The sequence below is a fragment of the Anomaloglossus baeobatrachus genome, chromosome 4 (assembly GCF_048569485.1).
Source record: "Anomaloglossus baeobatrachus isolate aAnoBae1 chromosome 4, aAnoBae1.hap1, whole genome shotgun sequence".
In the NCBI taxonomy this organism is placed as follows: domain Eukaryota; kingdom Metazoa; phylum Chordata; class Amphibia; order Anura; family Aromobatidae; genus Anomaloglossus; species Anomaloglossus baeobatrachus.
Window position 1 is genome coordinate 84,778,517 of NC_134356.1, and position 20,674 is coordinate 84,799,190.

At 44.5% G+C, this 20,674-nt stretch overlaps 1 protein-coding gene across 2 annotated transcripts in view; it reads left to right on the forward strand.

The window, feature by feature from the left end:
* The window catches only part of GABRG2 (gamma-aminobutyric acid type A receptor subunit gamma2), a 307,851-nt gene that overhangs the window by 236,861 nt on the left and 50,316 nt on the right, over nucleotides 1–20,674 (forward strand). For both annotated transcript variants that reach the window (XM_075344448.1, XM_075344449.1), the window contains exons 5-6: nucleotides 16,025–16,107; nucleotides 20,204–20,341. In XM_075344448.1, coding sequence (XP_075200563.1) covers nucleotides 16,025–16,107; nucleotides 20,204–20,341 — 221 coding nt within the window. The remainder of the gene's footprint in view (nucleotides 1–16,024; nucleotides 16,108–20,203; nucleotides 20,342–20,674) is intronic.

Below are 20,674 nucleotides of genomic sequence, written 5' to 3' on the forward strand. Positions count from 1 at the left end.
TCTGACTTCAAAATAATGGAATAATATGTCCCTTTACATAGACACATAGTCCGACAATTACAATAAAGAAAATTATTTAATTATTGACAATTTTGGCAAAAATAATATAAAACCGCTATAATTTCATTAAATATAACTATTTTCGTTATGATTTAAATAATTATATGTCTTTTCTTTTTTTTTTCCCTTTTTTCATAGTGTTTGTATGTTAAAACTTTATCTTGTTGTGTCTTTGTGTTCAAAACGCATCTGACTTTAGGCAATGAAAAAGCAAGTAAAAAGCGCTAAAAACGCAGCTAAAACGCGGTAAATAAGCACGCGTATTTACCGCGTTTTGATGGTCAAAAGCAACTCTGGCAAAAGCAATTTCTGCCAAAATATGCGTTTTAAACTGCAACTAGGACAACGCAAAGTGCGCACATAGCCTAAGAGATTGGAAACTTGATTATCTACTGTATAAAAGGAACGTTGTCTCACGCTCAAAGCTGTAGTGGATGATGAGATATGGAGCCTGAAAGTCAAACGTTCAAAACCTTGTTAACCTTCTACTAATCAGTCTATACTACTCTAATTGTATGCATATGCTATTATTATTATTATTATTATTATTACACCTACTACATATTGGGATCCTATATTGGAAATGGGAATAACCCTTTAAGATTTATAGTAATCCTCATAATTGTGTGGGATCATTGACAGGACTTTTGTTGTTTTCAATACAATTGTTTTATATATATATATATATATATATATATATTTTATTTTTTTTAAAAAAACAGAAAAAAACCAAGCACAAGCTATGATTACATCAGTATATTCCTTGAATTTCATATTTGAGCTTGGTGGTTAGCTTGTTCACTATTGGACTAGTAGAAAGGATTCATCGAGTGCTAACTTCTCTCTGGATAGGAGATCTTGTCCCAGGTGCTGACGACCCACACAACACCACTAATTGACCATGATCCCTTTACTAATGGTTGGTTTCTAAGCATCTGTAGAAATACTAAGTGATTACCAAGGCATATTAGGGGTTGTAGATCCGCAATAGAATGGGAGCCGCAGTTTAGTGGCAACTACTTCTTGGAAGTTGATACATCACTATGTTGTAATGATACAAGTAAAATACAAGTAAAATATATCTTTGTACCGTCTTTTTTTTTTTTTTACTGATCCATTCTAAGTCCTGTTGTGTATAAATATGTGACTCTTCAGATTTTGTGTTATACCATGCCTGATGAAGAGACCTGAGTAGTCTCGAAAGCTTGCAATTATTACCATCTTTTCAGTTAGCCATTAAAAGGTATCAACCACTGAGGACTCTCAGTTCTTTTAAACAATTTTTTTATGTTGTAATGGAAGCTTTCTGCGTTGTGTTCCTCCAGAAATTTTATATTTGATCTATCCAAATTGACATTTATAGAGCTCCCACCGAATCTTTCTGCTGTCACTTCTGTAGAATGGCAGTTATCTCTCAATATAAATGACAGTACATGGACATTTGAGCATAAATACTTTGTGCTGTCGGTGTAATCCAGACATCTAATGCTAAACAGGATACATGTATCTTGTCAAACATCAGTGCATTGCAGATGGTAAAAGATTTGCAGTACCAATTTCTGTCACATAAAGTAAACTCCCTCCTGGGATTTTCTGTTAAAAATACATAAAATGGTAATTAGTGACAATGACTCAATTAACTAGTGTTATAAATAGATTAGATCCTCGTCCTGATTTCCTTATTGAACCGTTTTGCCGGAAATTGCAGCAGTTAGTTTCAATATTCATCACCACTTAGGGTCAGGCATCCAGACAGATTTTATTTTCTACTCAGCCGATTTAACCTCTTTACAGCCACTATTACAGAAAAGGGTTAGGGTTAGAGACACAAGTCTAGGGTCATGGCTACACAACCACTCCGGACACATGGGAACAATCCTCACACAAGTGTATAGCTTTATTGTGGCTGAAAATAAAAAAACAGAGAAGTTGCAATCAGCTTATACTATATCTACGTATCATGTCGATACTATATCTACGTATCATGTCGCATACCATTTAAGTGAATAGGGAACAAGATTCCATTGAATTTTGATCTGTGCCCAAAATCAAAGAGTGTACGAGTAGTAGAAGAAAGGGTGAACCCACACTGCCTTGTGGATGGAAGAGTTACTCGGAAGAGATGATTTTTTTATTCTACGCGTTTCAGAGTCTATACAACTTGTTACATCAGTGTACATCAGTGATTTTAATTCCTGAAGAAGGAGTTGTATTGACTCTGAAATGCCTAGAATAATAAAATCACAAAGATTATCTCTCCCGAGTGACTCTTCCATCCACAAGACAGCGCGGGTTAACCCTTTCTTCTACTACACATATAACGGATTTCCCTTTGGGTCTGCGGCAGCTGATGGGGTGTTTTGTTATACTTATGTGGTAGTTGTGACTCTCACAACTCCCTCAGGTGAGTGTTTCCGTGTTAGTTTTATTCTGGTTCCACCAGGATAAGGCACCATCTGCACCTTTGTATTTCCAGATACTAATTTACGAAATCAAAGAGTGCTAATTGTTTAATAATAGAGAGAAATTGTAGAATGGGGCTTTGTAAACCGCGCCAAAGATCACTGATGAAATCTTGGATTAATGTAAACTTTTTATTCTTGCACAGGTCTACGCGTTTCAGGAGACTCTGCTCCCTTCATCAGGACCAAACAGGCATAAGTTACATCAAATCTGACAGATTTGATGTAACTTATGCCTGTTTGGTCCTGAGGAAGGGAGCAGAGTCTCCTGAAACGCGACAGATTTGATGTAACTTATGCCTGTTTGGTCCTGAGGAAGGGAGCAGAGTCTCCTGAAACGCGACAGATTTGATGTAACTTATGCCTGTTTGGTCCTGAGGAAGGGAGCAGAGTCTCCTGAAACGCGTAGACCTGTGCAAGAATAAAAAGTTTACATTAATCCAAGATTTCATCAGTGATCTTTGGCGCGGTTTACAAAGCCCCATTTTACAATTTCTCTCTGTTATCAGCCACCTGGGGTACTGCTGCCTTTGATCCGGATTTATGCTGTTACAGGAGTTGTGCCTTTCACAACCATCTTTGGTGAGTAGGATCATCTCCTTTATCACCCCCTGTCTGTCAGGGTAAGACCCTATTGCGCTTTTTTTGTCTGCAGGTTCTTTTTATCTAAATTGTTTAACCCCTTAACGACCGCGGGCCGTAAAATTACGTCCTAAATGACATAATCTTACTGCCCGCGGTCCTCCGGCGGCAGCATGCCGCGATCGGCACACATCTCAGCTGATTTTCACAGCTGAGATGTGTGCCTGCTAGGCACGAGCAGAATCGTTATCTGCTCGTGCCGATTAACCCCTTATATGGCGCTGTCAATACATGACAGCGCCATTATAAGCGCGATCGCGGTAAAGTTTTACTTACCGCCGAAACCGGAAGTCACGTGACGCGATCACGTGACTCCCGATAGTTGTCATGGTAGCACAGGGTCATGTGATGACTCCTGTACTACACATGAATTGGTTTCACTTTCGCTGTGCCCGGGGCACAGCAAAAGAGAAAGACAGCGTATCTGCTGTTTACAGCCTTCCAGCTGTGATCAGCAGATACTGCAGAGCGATCGGAATGCTGATCGCAATAGCCCCCTAGGGGGACTAGTAAAATAAAAAAAAAAAGTAAAAAAATAAGTTTTAAAAAATTAAAAAAAAACAAAAAAACCTAAAAGTTCAAATCACCCCCCATTCGCCCCATTGAAAATTAAAGGGTTAAAAAAATAAAAAATATACACACATTTGGTATCGCCGCGTTCAGAAACGCCCGATCTATCAAAATATAAAATCAATTAATCTGATCAGTAAACGGCGTAGCGGCAAAAAAATTCCAAACGCCAAAACGGCGTTTTTTTGTCGCCACAACTTTTGCGCAAAATGCAATAAGAGGCGATCAAAACGTAGCATCTGCGCAAAAATGGTACCGTTAAAAACGTCAGCTCGAGACGCAAAAAATAAGCCGTCATTGAGCCTAAGATCCCGAAAAATGAGAACGCTACGGGTCACGGAATATGGCGTAAAACGTGCGCCACTTTTTTCGGACAAACTTCCGATTTTTTTTTAACCCCTTATATAAAAGTAAACCTATACATGTTTGGTGTCTATGAACTCGCACTGACCTGAGGCATCACACCCACACATCAGTTTTACCATATAGTGAACACAGTGAATAAAATATCTCAAAAACCATAGTGCTATCGCACTTTTTTTGCAATTTTTCAGCATTTGGAATTTTTTTGCCATTTTCTAGTACACAATATGGTAAAACTGATGGTTTCATTTAAAAGTACAGCTCGTTCCACAAAAAATGAGCCCTCACATGACCATATTGACTGAAAAATAAAAAAGTTACGTCTCTCAGAAAAAGAATGGCGAAAAAAAAAAGGAAAGCGAAAAATCGGCCGGTCGTGAAAGGGTTAACCTAGCAGACATGGTAGATTGCGAGCAGAGATGAGCGAACATGAGGTTTGAGGTTTGGGTTTGGAAACAGAGCTCCAAAAACCAAGGTTCTGGTTCGAGTGAGTGACGAGTACGAACCAATCAAGCAAGCAGCGCTGTGCTTAGATGTGGGTTATGTTCAGCCCTGTGCAAGCTGTGTGCAGTGTTTGATTGGCTCACATTTGGGGTAAAATCAGCTTGATCAGATGTAGTGTACACAGACAAACCCAAAAAAAGAAAAATATAAAAACCCCACCCCCCCTGCCCCGGTAGTGTTTTGCTTATGGGCCATTAGAAAAACACTTCCAGAGCATGGTGGGTGGGGTTTATATATATCTTTTTGAGGGGGATTTGTGTGTGTACACTACATCTGATCACTCTTATTTTACTCCAAATATGAGCCGATGAAACACTACACAGGGCTGAGCATCACTCATACCCAAGCGCAGCGCTGCTCGCTTGAGTGGTTCGTACTCATCAGTCGCTCGAATCTCGAACCCGAACCTTGTTTTTTCTTTTTTTGAAGCTCAGTTTTTGAACCAGAACCTCGAACCTTGAGGCTCAGGTTTGCTCATCTCTAGTTGCCAGTTGCGACCCTATTGACAATTATCAAATGTATTGCAACACCACTACCTTCATGTAATGTAACTGTGACGCCCTGGGCGAGGGGTCACAGGTCACAACATCACATGCACCCCATATTCCCGGCAGGTACACCTAGGCTAACCTAAAATCCTTGTTGCCTTCCTCCAGGGGCTGATGTCCACACCAGGACATGCCCCCTCCGCCCACCGAGGAGTTCACAGCCCTGGAGGCGGGAAAACGAGGCAGTTCAGCTAGGGAAGTGAAGGAGTAAACAGTGAAGTGGTAAAGGAGGACAGTAAGAGTGGCGACAGAAAAGGAACAGTTAAGAAAGCCTGAATTTGGTCCGGGTGTGTGCCCCGGACTGAGACAGCAAGGTCAGCAGACGGCGGTGATAGTCTGCAGGGGGACTGTTTGACTGTTGCTGGAAGGACCGCGGACGGGTGGTGACCCGGCGGTACCGGAGCAGTATACGAAGAACAGTCGGCACCAGGGCAGGGGCCTTTCGGATCCCGGCAAGGCTAGGAGTCGCCATAATTTGCCAAATCCGTCAGTGAAGGGGACCTCTGTCTCCTAACAACCAAGTCCCGATTGAAGGCAACAGTCCGACCGTTAAGGGGAGACACCGCCACCGCCAAGGCACCAGTTTCCCAGGGCCAGCGCCTGCGGGCAAGAGAGGGGCTCCTCCGGCTCATGTCCAGGTCGGGGAGCGGGTAACCGGTGGGAACCCATCGCTACCAAAAAGACTTTACATAGGTGCAGGGAAGAGACCGTCACCACCAACTGCAGGGAACATCAGCATCGTAACCGCCCGAGGGACCCGTCCAACCAGCCGTTTGTTTACCGAGAACTGTGTCGTGTTTACTGGCTGAGTGAGTACCTCCGTGCCGTGCGGCACAGCGCTGCCCCTGCGCCCCTGTACCTCCACAGGCCCCATACCCGCCTGTCCACCATACCAACCCCATCACTGGGCCCCGGGACCACCAAAACCCCCTACCCACGGAGGGGCAAATCAACAACTGGCTGCTCCATACCAACCGTGGGTGGCGTCACGGACAATAAACTATCCCAAATCCCAATCCCCTTTCACTCACGGGTGAGGAGCGCCGCTCGAGTCCCCGGGATCCGGCCCATCGCTTGAGCCACCGAGCAGGAGCAGCAGGAGGCAGCAGCCTCAGCGGCAGCCGGACCCGAGCAGTGGGAGAGCGCGGCGTACCCTCCTCCGCCCGCGACATAACACGGCACTGAGAATATCTCCCTGCCGATGGAACATATTGTGTATAAAATCAGTAATAAGTAATAAGGAGATACAATAGGCTTATTGATTCTTGTAAATTTAGTATTAGGCTTTGTTCACATAGGGAGTTTTTGCTGTGTTTACGATATTTTTAGCAGCAAAACCTGATTTCTTGGCAGTAAAGACTGCTTGTTTTTTGCTTAATTGCTGCTTTTTTTGTTGCTTTTTTGCGCCTTTTTGTTTAGATTTTGATGTGTTTTTTTTTCTACAGTACATGTTTAAATAACATTAGTTTAATTTGCCAAAAGAGCAGCATTGTTATTATTAGTGATGAGCGAGCATGCTTGTCACTACTCGGTACTCGCACGAGTATCACTGTACTCGGGCTGCTCGGCGGGGACCGAGTAATCTCGCGATACTCGTGCTTTACTCGTGGTCTTCATTTCTGCATGTTGGCGCTCTTTTGAGAGCCAGCCCTCATGCAGGGATTGGCTGGCAGACCACTGCAATGCCACAGCCCTGTTAGTTGTGGAATTGCAGTGATTGGCCGGCCTGCACAGCGTCACCGAGCCTTTATATCGGCCGGCGCGCTGTGCTCTGCTCACAGCTATTCTGACAGTGAGTGTAGGGAGAGTGTCGCTGATTCAGGGAAAGCTTTGCGGCCCTTTATAGCTTTTTCAGTTGCAGAGCTGCAAACAGTGTGACCAAAAGTCCTTCTCAGGACTATTCTAGTTGTATACAGGCAGGCAGGGTATAGCCAGGTCGGAGTACAGTAGCAGAGTCCTTCTCAGGACTATTGTTGCTATATACAGGCAGGGTATAGCCAGGTCTGAATACAGGCTAGTGACCAAAAGAGTCCTTGTCAGGACTATTGTAGCAGTATACAGGCAGGCAGGCAGGCAGGGTAGTGGTGACCGTATACCAGCCTTCATATCTGGGGCTGGTGTACACAGTGTAAAACAGTCCAGATAGTGTCTGACTTGTCTGTACTGTAATTGTCGCTCCCCAAAAAAACCTGTTAGTAGGTTATTATTGCGTCCGTGCTTGGTTTTTAAAACCGCACGTGTGTGCCTGTTGGTGGCAGCGTACAGGTGCACTGGTGTGCGTTTACCAAACTATTATATAACGCACAAGTGTAGTGTATAATACACGTCAGTCAGCAGTGGCTGATAGTGTCAGAGTTCTTAATTTTTGCTCCTAAAACCTGTGTTAGGTTATTATTGCGTCCGTGCTTGGTTTTTAAAACCGCACGTGTGTGCCTGTTGGTGGCAGCGTACAGGTGCACTGGTGTGCGTTTACCAAACTATTATATAACGCACAAGTGTAGTGTATAATACACGTCAGTCAGCAGTGGCTGATAGTGTCAGAGTTCTTAATTTTTGCTCCTAAAACCTGTGTTAGGTTATTATTGCGTCCGTGCTTGGTTTTTAAAACCGCACGTGTGTGCCTGTTGGTGGCAGCGTACAGGTGCACTGGTGTGCGTTTACCAAACTATTATATAACGCACAAGTGTAGTGTATAATACACGTCAGTCAGCAGTGGCTGATAGTGTCAGAGTTCTTAATTTTTGCTCCTAAAACCTGTGTTAGGTTATTATTGCGTCCGTGCTTGGTTTTTAAAACCGCACGTGTGTGCCTGTTGGTGGCAGCGTACAGGTGCACTGGTGTGCGTTTACCAAACTATTATATAACGCACAAGTGTAGTGTATAATACACGTCAGTCAGCAGTGGCTGATAGTGTCAGAGTTCTTAATTTTTGCTCCTAAAACCTGTGTTAGGTTATTATTGCGTCCGTGCTTGGTTTTTAAAACCGCACGTGTGTGCCTGTTGGTGGCAGCGTACAGGTGCACTGGTGTGCAATTTCCAGAAACTTTGATATAACGCACAAGTAGTGAATATACACGTCAGCAGTGCACAGCATTGCAAAATGCGCAAGGGCATTGGCAAGGAACAAGGAAGTGGACGTGATGGTGGTGCAGGCAGAGGCCGAGGTCGTGGGCAAGCTCTAATTTCGCCACAACAAAGGGCCACATCTAGTCGCTCGCACGTCCTGTCCCAAATTCTTGGGGACCGCAGCAGTACACCGCTCTTGAACCAAGACCAGTGTCAACAGGTTGTTAGTTGGATAGCGGATAATGCTTCCAGTCAGATTGGCACCACCACAAACACTCTGTCTTCCACACGGTCAAGTGTCAGTAGCCGTGATACTGCACCGCACATTTCTGAACCTGATCCTCCTTCCTACCACCAGGCTGAGTACACGTCCTCCTCGGACATTAATGATCCCACACTTGGACACTCGGAAGAGCTGTTCACGTTTCCATTCACACATTCTGGCCTCTCGCCAGCTCATATTGAAGTGGGTCATGAGGAGATCGTCTGTACAGATAGCCAAATATTTGAGCAGCCACGTTCTCACGAAGTTGGCAACGTGTCTCAACAAGTGGTGGACGATGATGAGACACAATTGTCAGCAAGTCAGGAGGAGGAGCAGGGTGCGGAAGAGGAAGACGACGTGGTGGATGATCCAGTAACTGACCCAACCTGGCAGGAGGATATGCAGAGCGAGGACAGCAGTGCACAGGGGGAGGGAGGCGTAGCATCACAACAGGCAGTAAGAAGCAGGGTGGTGGTCCCAGGCAGAAGTCAGGCAACCGTTCCCCGTAACAACACGACGACACAAGGTGCCTGTACAAATGTTAGGTCTTCACGAGTCTGGCAGTTTTTTAAGTTGGATCCAGATGATTCAAAAAAGGCCATTTGCAACACCTGCCGTGCCAGCATCAGCAGGGGTACCAAAACTAGCAGCCTGACCACCACCAGCATGATCAGGCACATGTCAGCCAAGCACCCGACTTTGTGGGAAGTACAACAGAGTCGAGGAGCAGTGCTTGCTGATGTCACTGCTACGTCTTCGCTGGTTGTGCATGCGAGCCAATCCTCTGTCCATGCTGCCTGCGAACAAGCCTCCTCCACTCCTGCACCTGCAGTTGCCTACGCAGAAAGAACACCATCATCAAGCACGTCCTTGTCCCAGCGCAGCGTTCAGTTATCCATTCAGCAAACCTTTGAACGCAGGCGCAAATACACTGCCAACACCCCACATGCCACAGTTCTAAATGCTAACATTTCGCGACTGCTTGCGCTGGAAATGTTGCCTTTTAGGCTGGTGGAGACAGAAGCATTCCGTGACCTGATGGCGGCAGCTGTCCCACGTTACTCGGTCCCCAGCCGCCACTATTTCTCCCGGTGTGCCGTCCCCGCGTTGCATAACCACGTGTCACAAAACATCACACGTGCCCTGAACAACGCTGTTTCACCCAAAGTCCACCTAACCACAGACACGTGGACAAGTGCTTGTGGGCAAGGCCGCTACATCTCGTTGACGGCACACTGGGTTAATATTGTGGAAGCTGGGACCCAGTCTGAGCGAGGGACGGAACACGTCCTTCCCACACCAAGGTTTGCAGGCCCTACCTCAGTCAGTGTTTCACCCACACTCTACAGCTCCGGAATGTCATGCTCTTCAGCCTCCTCCTCCTCCTGCGCATCCTCATCCACTGTGCCCTCCACACCAGTCACAAGCTGGAAGCACTGCAGCACTGCCTCGGCGAAGCGGCAACAGGCTGTGCTGAAGCTAATCTGCATAGGTGACAAACCCCACAATGCAGAAGAGCTGTGGACAGCTCTGAAACAGCAGGCAGATCACTGGCTCACACCTCTGAACCTAAAGCCAGGAAAGGTCGTTTGTGACAATGGCCGGAACCTGGTGGCGGCTTTGAGGCGAGGCCAGCTGACACATGTTCCATGCGTGGCCCATGTGCTCAACCTCGTGGTTCAGCGGTTTATAAAGTCATACCCAGAGCTGTCTGATCTGCTGGTAAAAGTTCGCCGCCTGTCTGCACATTTTCGAAAGTCACCTACTGCTTCAGCCGGCCTTGCCGGCTTTCAGCGCCGTTTGCATCTTCCGGCTCACAGACTGGTGTGTGATGTCCCCACGCGTTGGAATTCAACTCTGCACATGTTGGTCAGGATATGTGAGCAGAAGAGGGCAGTTGTTGAGTACCTGCATCACCTAAGCCGTCGGGAAATGGGTCAAACTCCACACATAACACCTGAGGAGTGGAGATGGATGTCAGACCTATGTACCATCCTCCAAAACTTTGAGGACTCCACCAAGATGGTGAGTGGTGATGACGCCATTATTAGCGTCACCATACCGCTACTCTGCCTTCTAAAACGGTCCCTTTTGAAAAACAAACATGATGCATTGCAGGCGGAGCGCGATGAGTTGCAGCAAGAAACAGTAGTGGGTGTGGGTGATAACACACAGCCCAGCCTCGTCTCATCACAACGTGCAGTGGAGGACTATGACGAGGAGGAGGATGAAGACATGGAGCAACTCTCCGGCCAAATTGAGGATATGACATGCACACCAGTCATATCCTCGATTCAGCGTGGCTGGCCAGAGGACAGGGTAGATGAGGAGGAGGAGGAGGAGGAGGAGGAGGAGGACAGCATGTTCAGTCATCTTGTTGGTCAGGCTACTGAAGTCCTGGCTGTTAAGAGTCTGGCGCACATGGCTGACTTTATGGTAAGCTGCCTGTCTCGTGACCCTCGCGTTAAGAACATCTTGGCCGACAATCATTACTGGTTGGTAACACTGTTAGACCCACGCTACAAGGAGAACTTTTTGTCTCTTATTCCCGTGGATGAGAGGTCAACCAAAATGCAGCAGTTTCGGAAGGCCATACTCACGGAAGTAGGCAAAGCATTCCCCTCACAAAACGCTAGCGGCATAGGTCAGGAATCAGTGGACAACCGAGGCGTACAGCCGAGAGAGGCACAAGTCCAATCCGCCAGAGGTAGGGGAACAGTCTTTAAGATGTGGGACAGTTTTCTCAGCCCCTCACGTACCACAGCCCCTGAGGTGCGGGGTAGTGCCACAAGAAATCCTAAGTTTGCCCAGATGCTGAAGGAGTACCTTGCAGATCGAACAACTGTACTCCGACATTCCTCTGTGCCTTACAATTATTGGGTATCCAAGCTGGACACGTGGCATGAATTGGCTCTCTACGCCTTGGAAGTCCTGGCCTGCCCTGCTGCTAGCGTTTTGTCAGAGCGTGTTTTTAGTGCCGCAGGTGGAATCATTACAGATAAACGCACCCGCCTGTCAACTGAAAATGCTGACAGGCTGACTCTGATAAAGATGAACAAGGGTTGGATTGGGCCAGACTTCACCACACCACCAGCAAATGAGAGCGGAATTTAAAGTTTGCCATGTACCTCCACTCACCCATGGGTACACTTCTCGACTTTGGATAATCGCTGGACTGCTCCTCCTTCTCCTCATGCGCCATCATGATGACCGTTACAATAGTTAGGTCTTTGTTTCAGGTATACCCCCAGTGGTAAATTTTTTCGCCCATTCTTTGCAGAATGGACATTACAACGACAGGAGACCCGCTCCTTTGCAATGGGAACAATGTTTTGAGGCCCTCATGCACGTCTCTACCCAGGGACAACGTGTAGCCTCCCAATTTTTGGCTGCCCTGCCTAAGGGCTATACTGAAATACACCCACTTCCTTAAAATGGACACTTAATGTTTTGAGGCCCTCATGCACGTCTCTACCCAGGGACAATGTGGAGCCTCCCAATTTTTGGCTGCCCTGGCAAAGGGCTATACTGAAATAGACCCACTTCCTTACAATGGGCACTTCAGGTTTAAAGGCCATCATGCACGTCTCTACCCAGGGACAATGTGGAGCCTCCCAATTTTTGGCTGCCCTGCCTAAGGGCTATACTATAATACACCCACTTCCTGACAATGGACACTTAATGTTTTGAGGCCCTCATGCACGTCTCTACCCAGGGACAATGTGGAGCCTCCCAATTTTTGGCTGCCCTGGCAAAGGGCTATACTGAAATAGACCCACTTCCTTACAATGGGCACTTCAGGTTTAAAGGCCATCATGCACGTCTCTATCCAGGGACAATGTGGAGCCTCCCAATTTTTGGCTGCCCTGCCTAAGGGCTATACTGAAATACACCCACTTCCTTAAAATGGACACTTAATGTTTTGAGGCCCTCATGCACGTCTCTACCCAGGGACAATGTGGAGCCTCCCAATTTTTGGCTGCCCTGCCTAAGGGCTATACTGAAATACACCCACTTCCTTAAAATGGACACTTAATGTTTTGAGGCCCTCATGCACGTCTCTACCCAGGGACAATGTGGAGCCTCCCAATTTTTGGCTGCCCTGGCAAAGGGCTATACTGAAATAGACCCACTTCCTTACAATGGGCACTTCAGGTTTAAAGGCCATCATGCACGTCTCTACCCAGGGACAATGTGGAGCCTCCCAATTTTTGGCTGCCCTGCCTAAGGGCTATACTATAATACACCCACTTCCTGACAATGGACACTTAATGTTTTGAGGCCCTCATGCACGTCTCTACCCAGGGACAATGTGGAGCCTCCCAATTTTTGGCTGCCCTGGCAAAGGGCTATACTGAAATAGACCCACTTCCTTACAATGGGCACTTCAGGTTTAAAGGCCATCATGCACGTCTCTATCCAGGGACAATGTGGAGCCTCCCAATTTTTGGCTGCCCTGCCTAAGGGCTATACTGAAATACACCCACTTCCTTAAAATGGACACTTAATGTTTTGAGGCCCTCATGCACGTCTCTACCCAGGGACAATGTGGAGCCTCCCAATTTTTGGCTGCCCTGCCTAAGGGCTATACTGAAATACACCCACTTCCTTAAAATGGACACTTAATGTTTTGAGGCCCTCATGCACGTCTCTACCCAGGGACAATGTGGAGCCTCCCAATTTTTGGCTGCCCTGGCAAAGGGCTATACTGAAATAGACCCACTTCCTTACAATGGGCACTTCAGGTTTAAAGGCCATCATGCACGTCTCTACCCAGGGACAATGTGGAGCCTCCCAATTTTTGGCTGCCCTGCCTAAGGGCTATACTATAATACACCCACTTCCTGACAATGGACACTTAATGTTTTGAGGCCCTCATGCACGTCTGTATGCAGGGGCATTGGTGAACCTCACAATTTAGGACTGCCCTGGCAAAGGAAAATACTACAAAGACTCACTTCCTCAAAATGGGCACATTAGACTCAAGAGGCCTTCATGTACGTCTCTTCTCAGGGACATCGGAGTGCCACACAATGTTTTCACGTAAAATCTTTCATGTATTGATCTCAAAAAGTAACATACACCAGATCTATCTCACTATTGGGTATGTGCCCTTAACATTTCCGCCATGAAAAATCATTTTGGGGTCATTTTGGAAGGTTTTCTGGTGAGTCCGTAAAAATGGCGTAAAACGCGGACAAAATTGTTCACAGCTGTGACTTTTGAGTGATAAATGCTTCAAGGGGTCTTCCCCATGCTGTTGCCATGTCATTTGAGCACTCTTCTGAGACTTTTGTGACATTTTTAGGGTTTCTCCATGCTGCCGGGAGGTCATTTCACAAAAATACTCGGGTCTCCCATAGGATAACATTGGGCTCGTTGCTCGGGCCGAGTACACGAGTATCTTGGGAGGCTCGGCCCGAGCTTCGAGCACCCGAGCTTTTTAGTACTCGCTCATCACTAGTTATTATTGCTTCGTTTTTTCACTCTCATTGCTTTCAATGGTGAAAAAATTCCACAAAATGCTGAAATATTTTACATGCTCCTTCTTTCAAAAATGCAGCAGTTTTCCATTTCAGTGAGGAAAAAAAAACAATTGTGTGCATGAAATTTCTGGAATCTCTTAGATTTTGCTGCTACTTTAAAATGTGGCTTTTTATTGGCATGTACAGTGTCTTGCGAAAGTATTCGGTCTTCTTGAATTTTTCAACCTTTTCCCACATTTCAGGCTTCAAACATAAAGATAAAAATTTAATGTTCTGGTGAAGAATCAACAACAAGTGGGACACAATTGTGAAATTGAATGTCAATTATTGTTTATTTTAAACTTTTTAAAAAAATAAATCACGGAAAATAGGGGTGTGCAATATTATTCGTCCCCTTTAAGTTAATGCTTTGTAGTGCCACCTTTTGCTGCGATTACAGCTGCAAGTCGCTTGGGGTATGTGTCTATCAGTTTTGCACATCGAGAGACTGAAATTCTTGCCCATTCTTCCTTTGTAAACAGCTGGAGCTGAGTGAGGTCGGATGGAGAGCGTTTGTTTACAGCAGTTTTCAGCTCTTTCCACAGATTCTCCATTGGATTCAGGTCTGGACTTTGGCTTGGCCATTCTAACACCTGGATACATTTACTTGTGAACCATTCCATTGTAGATTTTGCTTTATGTTTGGGATCATTGTCTTGTTGAAAGACAAGTCTCCGTCCCAGTCTCAGGTCTTTTGCAGACTACAACAGGTTTTCTTCAAGAATGGTCCTGTATTTGGCTCCATCCATCTTCCCACCAATTTTAACCATCTTCCCTGTCTCTGCTGAAGAAAAGCAGGCCCAAACCATGATGCTGCCACCACCATGTTTGACAGAGGGGATGGTGTGCTCAGGGTGATGAGCTGTGTTGCTTTTACCCCAAACATATCATTTAACATTGTGCCTAAATAGTTCGATTTTGGTTTCATCTGACCAGAGCACCTTCCTCCACATGTTTGGTGTGTCTCCCAGGTGGCTTGTGGCAAAATTTAAACAACACTTTTTAAGGATACCTTTGACAAATAGCTTTCTCCTTAACACTCCGTTCCATAAATGCCAGATTTGTGCAGTGTAAGACTGATTGTTGTCTTATGGACAGACTCTCCCACCTCAGCTGTAGATCTCTGCCATTCATCCAGAGTGATCATGGGCCTCTTGGCTACATCTCTGATCACTCTTCACCTTGTTTGAGATGAACGTTTGGATGGACGGCCGGGTCTTGGTAGATTTGCAGTGGCATTATACTCCTTCCATTTCAATATGAGCGTTTGCATAGTGCTCCTTGGGATGTTTAAAGTTTTGGAAATCTTTTTGTAGCCAAATCCGGCTTTAAACTTCTCCACAACAGTATCACGGACCTACCTGTTGTGTTCCTTGGTCTTCATGATGCTATCTGCGCTTTAAACAGAACACTGAGACTATCACAGAGCAGGTGCATTTATACGGAGACTTGATTACACTCAGGTGGCTTATATGTATCATCATCAGTCATTTAGGACAACATTGGATCATTCAGAGATTCTCAATGAACTTCTGGAGTGAGTTTGCTGCACTGAAAGTAAAGGGCCAAATAATATTGCACGCCCCAATTTTCAGTTAGTTATTTTTTTAAAAAGTTTAAAATAAGCAATAAATTTTGTTCAACTTTACAATTGTGTCCCACTTGTTGATTCTTCACCGTAACATTAAAATTTTTATCTTTATGTTTGAAGCCTGAAATGTGGGAAAAAGTTGAAAAATTGAAGGGGGCCAAATACTTTCGCAAGGCACTGTATTTGCATAAAACCCATGAAAAAAACATGCAAACAAAATGCACCAAAATGTCTAAACATAGCCTTTAAATACTATATATAAAATATTAAACTTGTATAATGTCTATTTAGCTTTAGTGTATTTGTGCATACTAATTTTACTGTATTTGGAATAGATTTTTAAAGTTAATTCAAGAAATACATTACAAAATTGTTAAACTAAAGTAAGTCATGATGGAGGTACCTAACATGTATTTCTGTGCTTGTAGGCTCACCATAGATGCTGAGTGTCAGCTCCAGTTACATAACTTTCCAATGGATGCACATTCCTGTCCTCTGGAGTTTTCGAGCTGTAAGTATTACAAGCATGGAATGTAATATCCAATGTTTTATAGAAACATTGCAGTAATTCTATCAATTGTATCCAAGTTAAAAATGGGCAAAGTTTCAACTCTACATTAACCCTAGAACGCATACCTGGGGCCTCGCAGGCCTGCTAGGTCATTTGTTTTCTATGGTAGATTGAATTGCTCGTGCGTTCTAGGGTTAAAGGAACCTCCTCAGCCATCAATTTACGCTTGCAGGTCATTGAAAACTGAACAAAATGATGCCTTGATATCTGTGATTTGAAGTGTTATTCCAGACAAGTTCACATTATTGTTATATATAAATTACCTCTTCCAGGCTATGGGGAGGACACTGCTCTGCAAGAGACTCTACCTCCAGAGATTATCTCAGCTATGAGGGGGAGTTAGCAGTGTCATATTGAATAAATGTTTTCCTGATCTCCCTGCAGAGCTGTGTATGATTGTAAGGGCTCATGTCCACTTGCGATTAAAAAATGTCTGCAATACTTTCCCAGAAAAGTGAGTCGAGTGTCCTGCATATGGTTTACGTATGGTCTGCGGCTTTTTTCTCATGTAGCATCCGTATGACATGCGAGTGCTGTGCAAGTGCTGTGCGAGTGCTGTGCAAGTGTGTAGATTTTTCTCATCAAGGATCCGTATTACATGCATATGTCATCCGAATTGCGATATTTTTCGCGCACCCATAGACTTACATTAGCAAGTCTGGTGGGATATACGCAATACCTAAATTAGAATCCTCACTCAACCATAAGGGTATAAATCTGTATAAACCAAAAGAGCCCCTTATAAAATGTATAAACTTTATTAATATTTTATATATAAACAAAGGTGCAAGTTAAAACTTGGGTGCATGGATTATTATTCATGAGTGGGTCCCTGGGCTCATTCCCTAGTTTCCTCCTTCCTGTCAGGGAGGTCGACACCCTAGTGTGGACGCCGTGGTGCCCCCACTCAACGTAGACTATCCCTGATAGTCCCTTCACTGCAAACAAATTGGTGCTGCTATGCTCAGGTGAGGGGACTTACATAATGTATGGTGATTCACACACATGCCACTCACACTGTGATTCGTATAAATCAGAGATACTGATAGATATAGTTTCCAAATCTTGCTATTATATATACCAACATATATACGCGCATACACATGTAATTGTATACACATATAAACATATGCGTGCATATACTGAACACAGCGAACAAATTACAGCTATTCAGATAGGGAAACTAGTCCAGGGCATAGTCTAGACTCCTATGCATCCTTATCCTGGATATATCATCTGTAATAAATCAGCTCAATAGCCTGTCCTCTGCCGTACTACGCGGCTCTCCGCCCAACGCGTTTCCCCTCCAGGACTTCCAATCAAACGGAGGTTCCTCAGGGGCTGTCCACAATGGGGTCATAAACAGGATATAATCTCCTTTACAACATCAAGAAATACTTTTAGTCCTTCAATGAGGGATTTCTTAGTCATAGCCAATCAAGCCTGCAAGAGTACATTTGCTGGGCGTCTGCTAGTGGTGCAGGAGATGATTATCGCCTTCTTGCAGGTTCGGCTGCATAGATATCAGTGCTCTGGACGTCAGATGGCAAGGTCAGCAGATGATAGACGCCAGTCATATGCAGCATGCTGCGATTTGATCCTCAGCACAGTGAGAGCTGAGGAAAAATTAGCAAAAGGACACTGCCCCATAGATTAACATTGGTGTGAGTGTGATCTGATTTTCAACCCTAGAATGCATACTTGGGGCCTCGTAGGCCTGCTAGGTTACTTGTTTTCTATGGTAGATTTCTATGGTTGCGCATTCTAGGGTTAATGGGATCGCACTCGCACATGAAAATCGCAAGTGGACAAGAGCCCTAACTCACACATCTGCAGGTTCCTCTCAGCCTCCATCTCACAGGCATAGGGTTGCAATATTGTTACAATACAGCAGAGCTGTGAGAGCTGCAGCTGCTAACTTGTTTGTAAGAAGCCAAAGTTCTACTGCTCTGTGTTACTTACATGTCTAACAACCACAAAGAAGCTTTGGAGGCAGATTCCCATGCAGATCAGAATCTAGACCATTCTTTCCAGCACTGTCTCTTTTCAGGGCTGTCTCTTTCTCCGTCTGTCTCTTTCCCTGTCTCTCTCTTTCCCTGTCTGTCTCTTTCCTCATCTGTCTCTTTCCCCGTATGTCTCTTTTCCCATCTGTCTCATTCCAGGTCTGTCTCTTTCCAGGTCTGTCTATTTCCCTGTCTGTCTCTTTCCCCATCTGTCTCTTTCCCCGTATGTCTCTTTCCCTGTCTGTCTCTGGCTCTTTCCCTGTCTTTTTCCTTGTCTCTGTCTCTTTCCCTGTTTTTGTCTTTTTCCCTGTTTTTGTCTCTTTCTCTGTCTGTCTCTTTCCCTGCCTCTGTCTCTTTCCTTGTCTCTGTCTCTTTCCCTGTCTGTCTGTGTGGGTCTATCTGAATCTGTCTTTTTGCAAGTTTCTCTCTCTGTCTCTTCTGTCTTTCCCTTTCTGTCTGTCTCTGTCTGTCTCTGTCAGCCTCTGTCTTTTTGAGTGTCTGTCTCTCTCTCTGTCTCTCTCTGTCTGTCTCTGTCTCTTTCTCTGTTTGTCTGTCTCTGTCTGTCTCTTTCCCTGTATGCCTCTTACTCTGTCTTTGTCTATGTCTGTCTCTTTCTGTCTCTCTATTCGTCTCTTTCCCTGTTTGTCTCAGTCTGCATCTGTCTCTGACTGTCTGTCTCTCTCTCTGTCTCTTTCCTTGTCTGTCTCTGTGTCTCTGTCTCTTTCCCTGTCTGCCTCTTACTCTGTCTGTGTCTATGTCTGTCTGTCTCTTTCTGTCTCTCTATCCATCTCTGTCTCTCTCTGTCTCTTTGACTGTCTGTCTCTCTGTCTCTGTCTGTCTGTCTCTTTGACTGTCTCTCTCTGTCTCTTTCTGTCTGTCTCTCTGTCTGTCTCTATCTCTCTGTCTCTTTTTGTCTCTCTCTATCAGTCTCCCCACTGACATCTTATTACCTCACACATAAGCTTCTTATACTATGAATGTTCTTTGTTCCTATAGCAACCACTCACAGCTGATATTAATAACCTATAGCTTGTAGTTCCATTGTCTTTAATGGAGGCAAGTTTGTTGGAGAGTAACTGTAAAGCACGGGGTTAAATTTTTCCATCAAAACATAATCTATGACGTTCCCTGAGTCACATGAGGCGTCTGTGAAAAATTTTGTGATTGTAAATGTGACAGTGTGGATTCGTTTAGCGGACATACATACACACACACACATACACACACACACACACACACACATACATACACACATACATTCAGCTTTATATATTGGATATATTTTTTTTCCTTTAACAAGTCTCCATTTAGACTTAAACCTATGATTGTTTGTTGGCTTTTAATATAAATGGCAATTGATAGTAAAATTAATTGTTTCCGATGAAGCCAAGAAACAGACTGACTACATATACATCGTCAGCAATGGGTTAAAGGGATTGGCCAAATATGTAGAGGATATGATTTTGTAGTATATCTGATATATTTCTCATAGATTCCACAGCTCTCCTGTTCCCCTAATGGCTGAATATTAGCACCATATAGCAGAGTTTGTCAGGGTACCATAAAATATAATATTGTTAGGTAGTAGAACACTACTTTGCTTTATCTCAGCAGAAAAATAAAACATTTGTGCATCTGAGTGAGTGTACCCCATGGCCTCCAGATGGCTACAACATCTACAATTACATCCATGCTTCTCGGCCTCTGTACACTTTACTGCTCAATAGTTCCTATTGTATTACACAGTAAAGCTCTGTACTACATACTACGTGTTACTGCATGGATGATTTACAATATAACAAATGGCAAGAAGCTGCATGAGGCAGAAAACCCTACAAGAAACATGTAGATTATAATGCTACAAAATATCTTATACATGGTGAAATAAAAAAAATGTCTATGTAAAAATACAATATATGGAAACTCTTGTAAACACCAGTGAGCATTAGCGATAGTTGCAGATACTTTCTCATCTTTACCGTATCTATAAAGTCATTTAGTGAGTCTGATGCATTCTTTTAATTACATTAAAGATGGGTACCCAAAAGAAGAAATCATCTATCAATGGAAGCGAAGCTCGGTTGAAGTTGGAGACGTTCGATCTTGGAGACTTTATCAATTTTCTTTTGTTGGGCTACGAAATACCACAGAAGAGGTGAAGACAACATCAGGTAGGAAAACATGTCACCTTTTGACATTGCAACTGGATATGGTTATTTATCTGATCATGATATATTGAGCTCAGTTTGAGTTTATTATTTTAAGAGTACCTATTAGTATCGGGGCGGACATACTGTATCATTGGAGCAACCTGTGCGGTCACACAGGGCCTTGAGAGGTTGGGGTCCATTATCACCTCCAAAACAGGTGGAATAAAGCATTTTGTTGAGCTTTTTGGCCAGCCAGTCCGCCAGTGGTCAGTATAATTCAAGAACACAAAAAACTGTAAATTTTTATCGACATTCCTTGATTTCTGTAAATGTTTATCAGCCTATCACTACCCA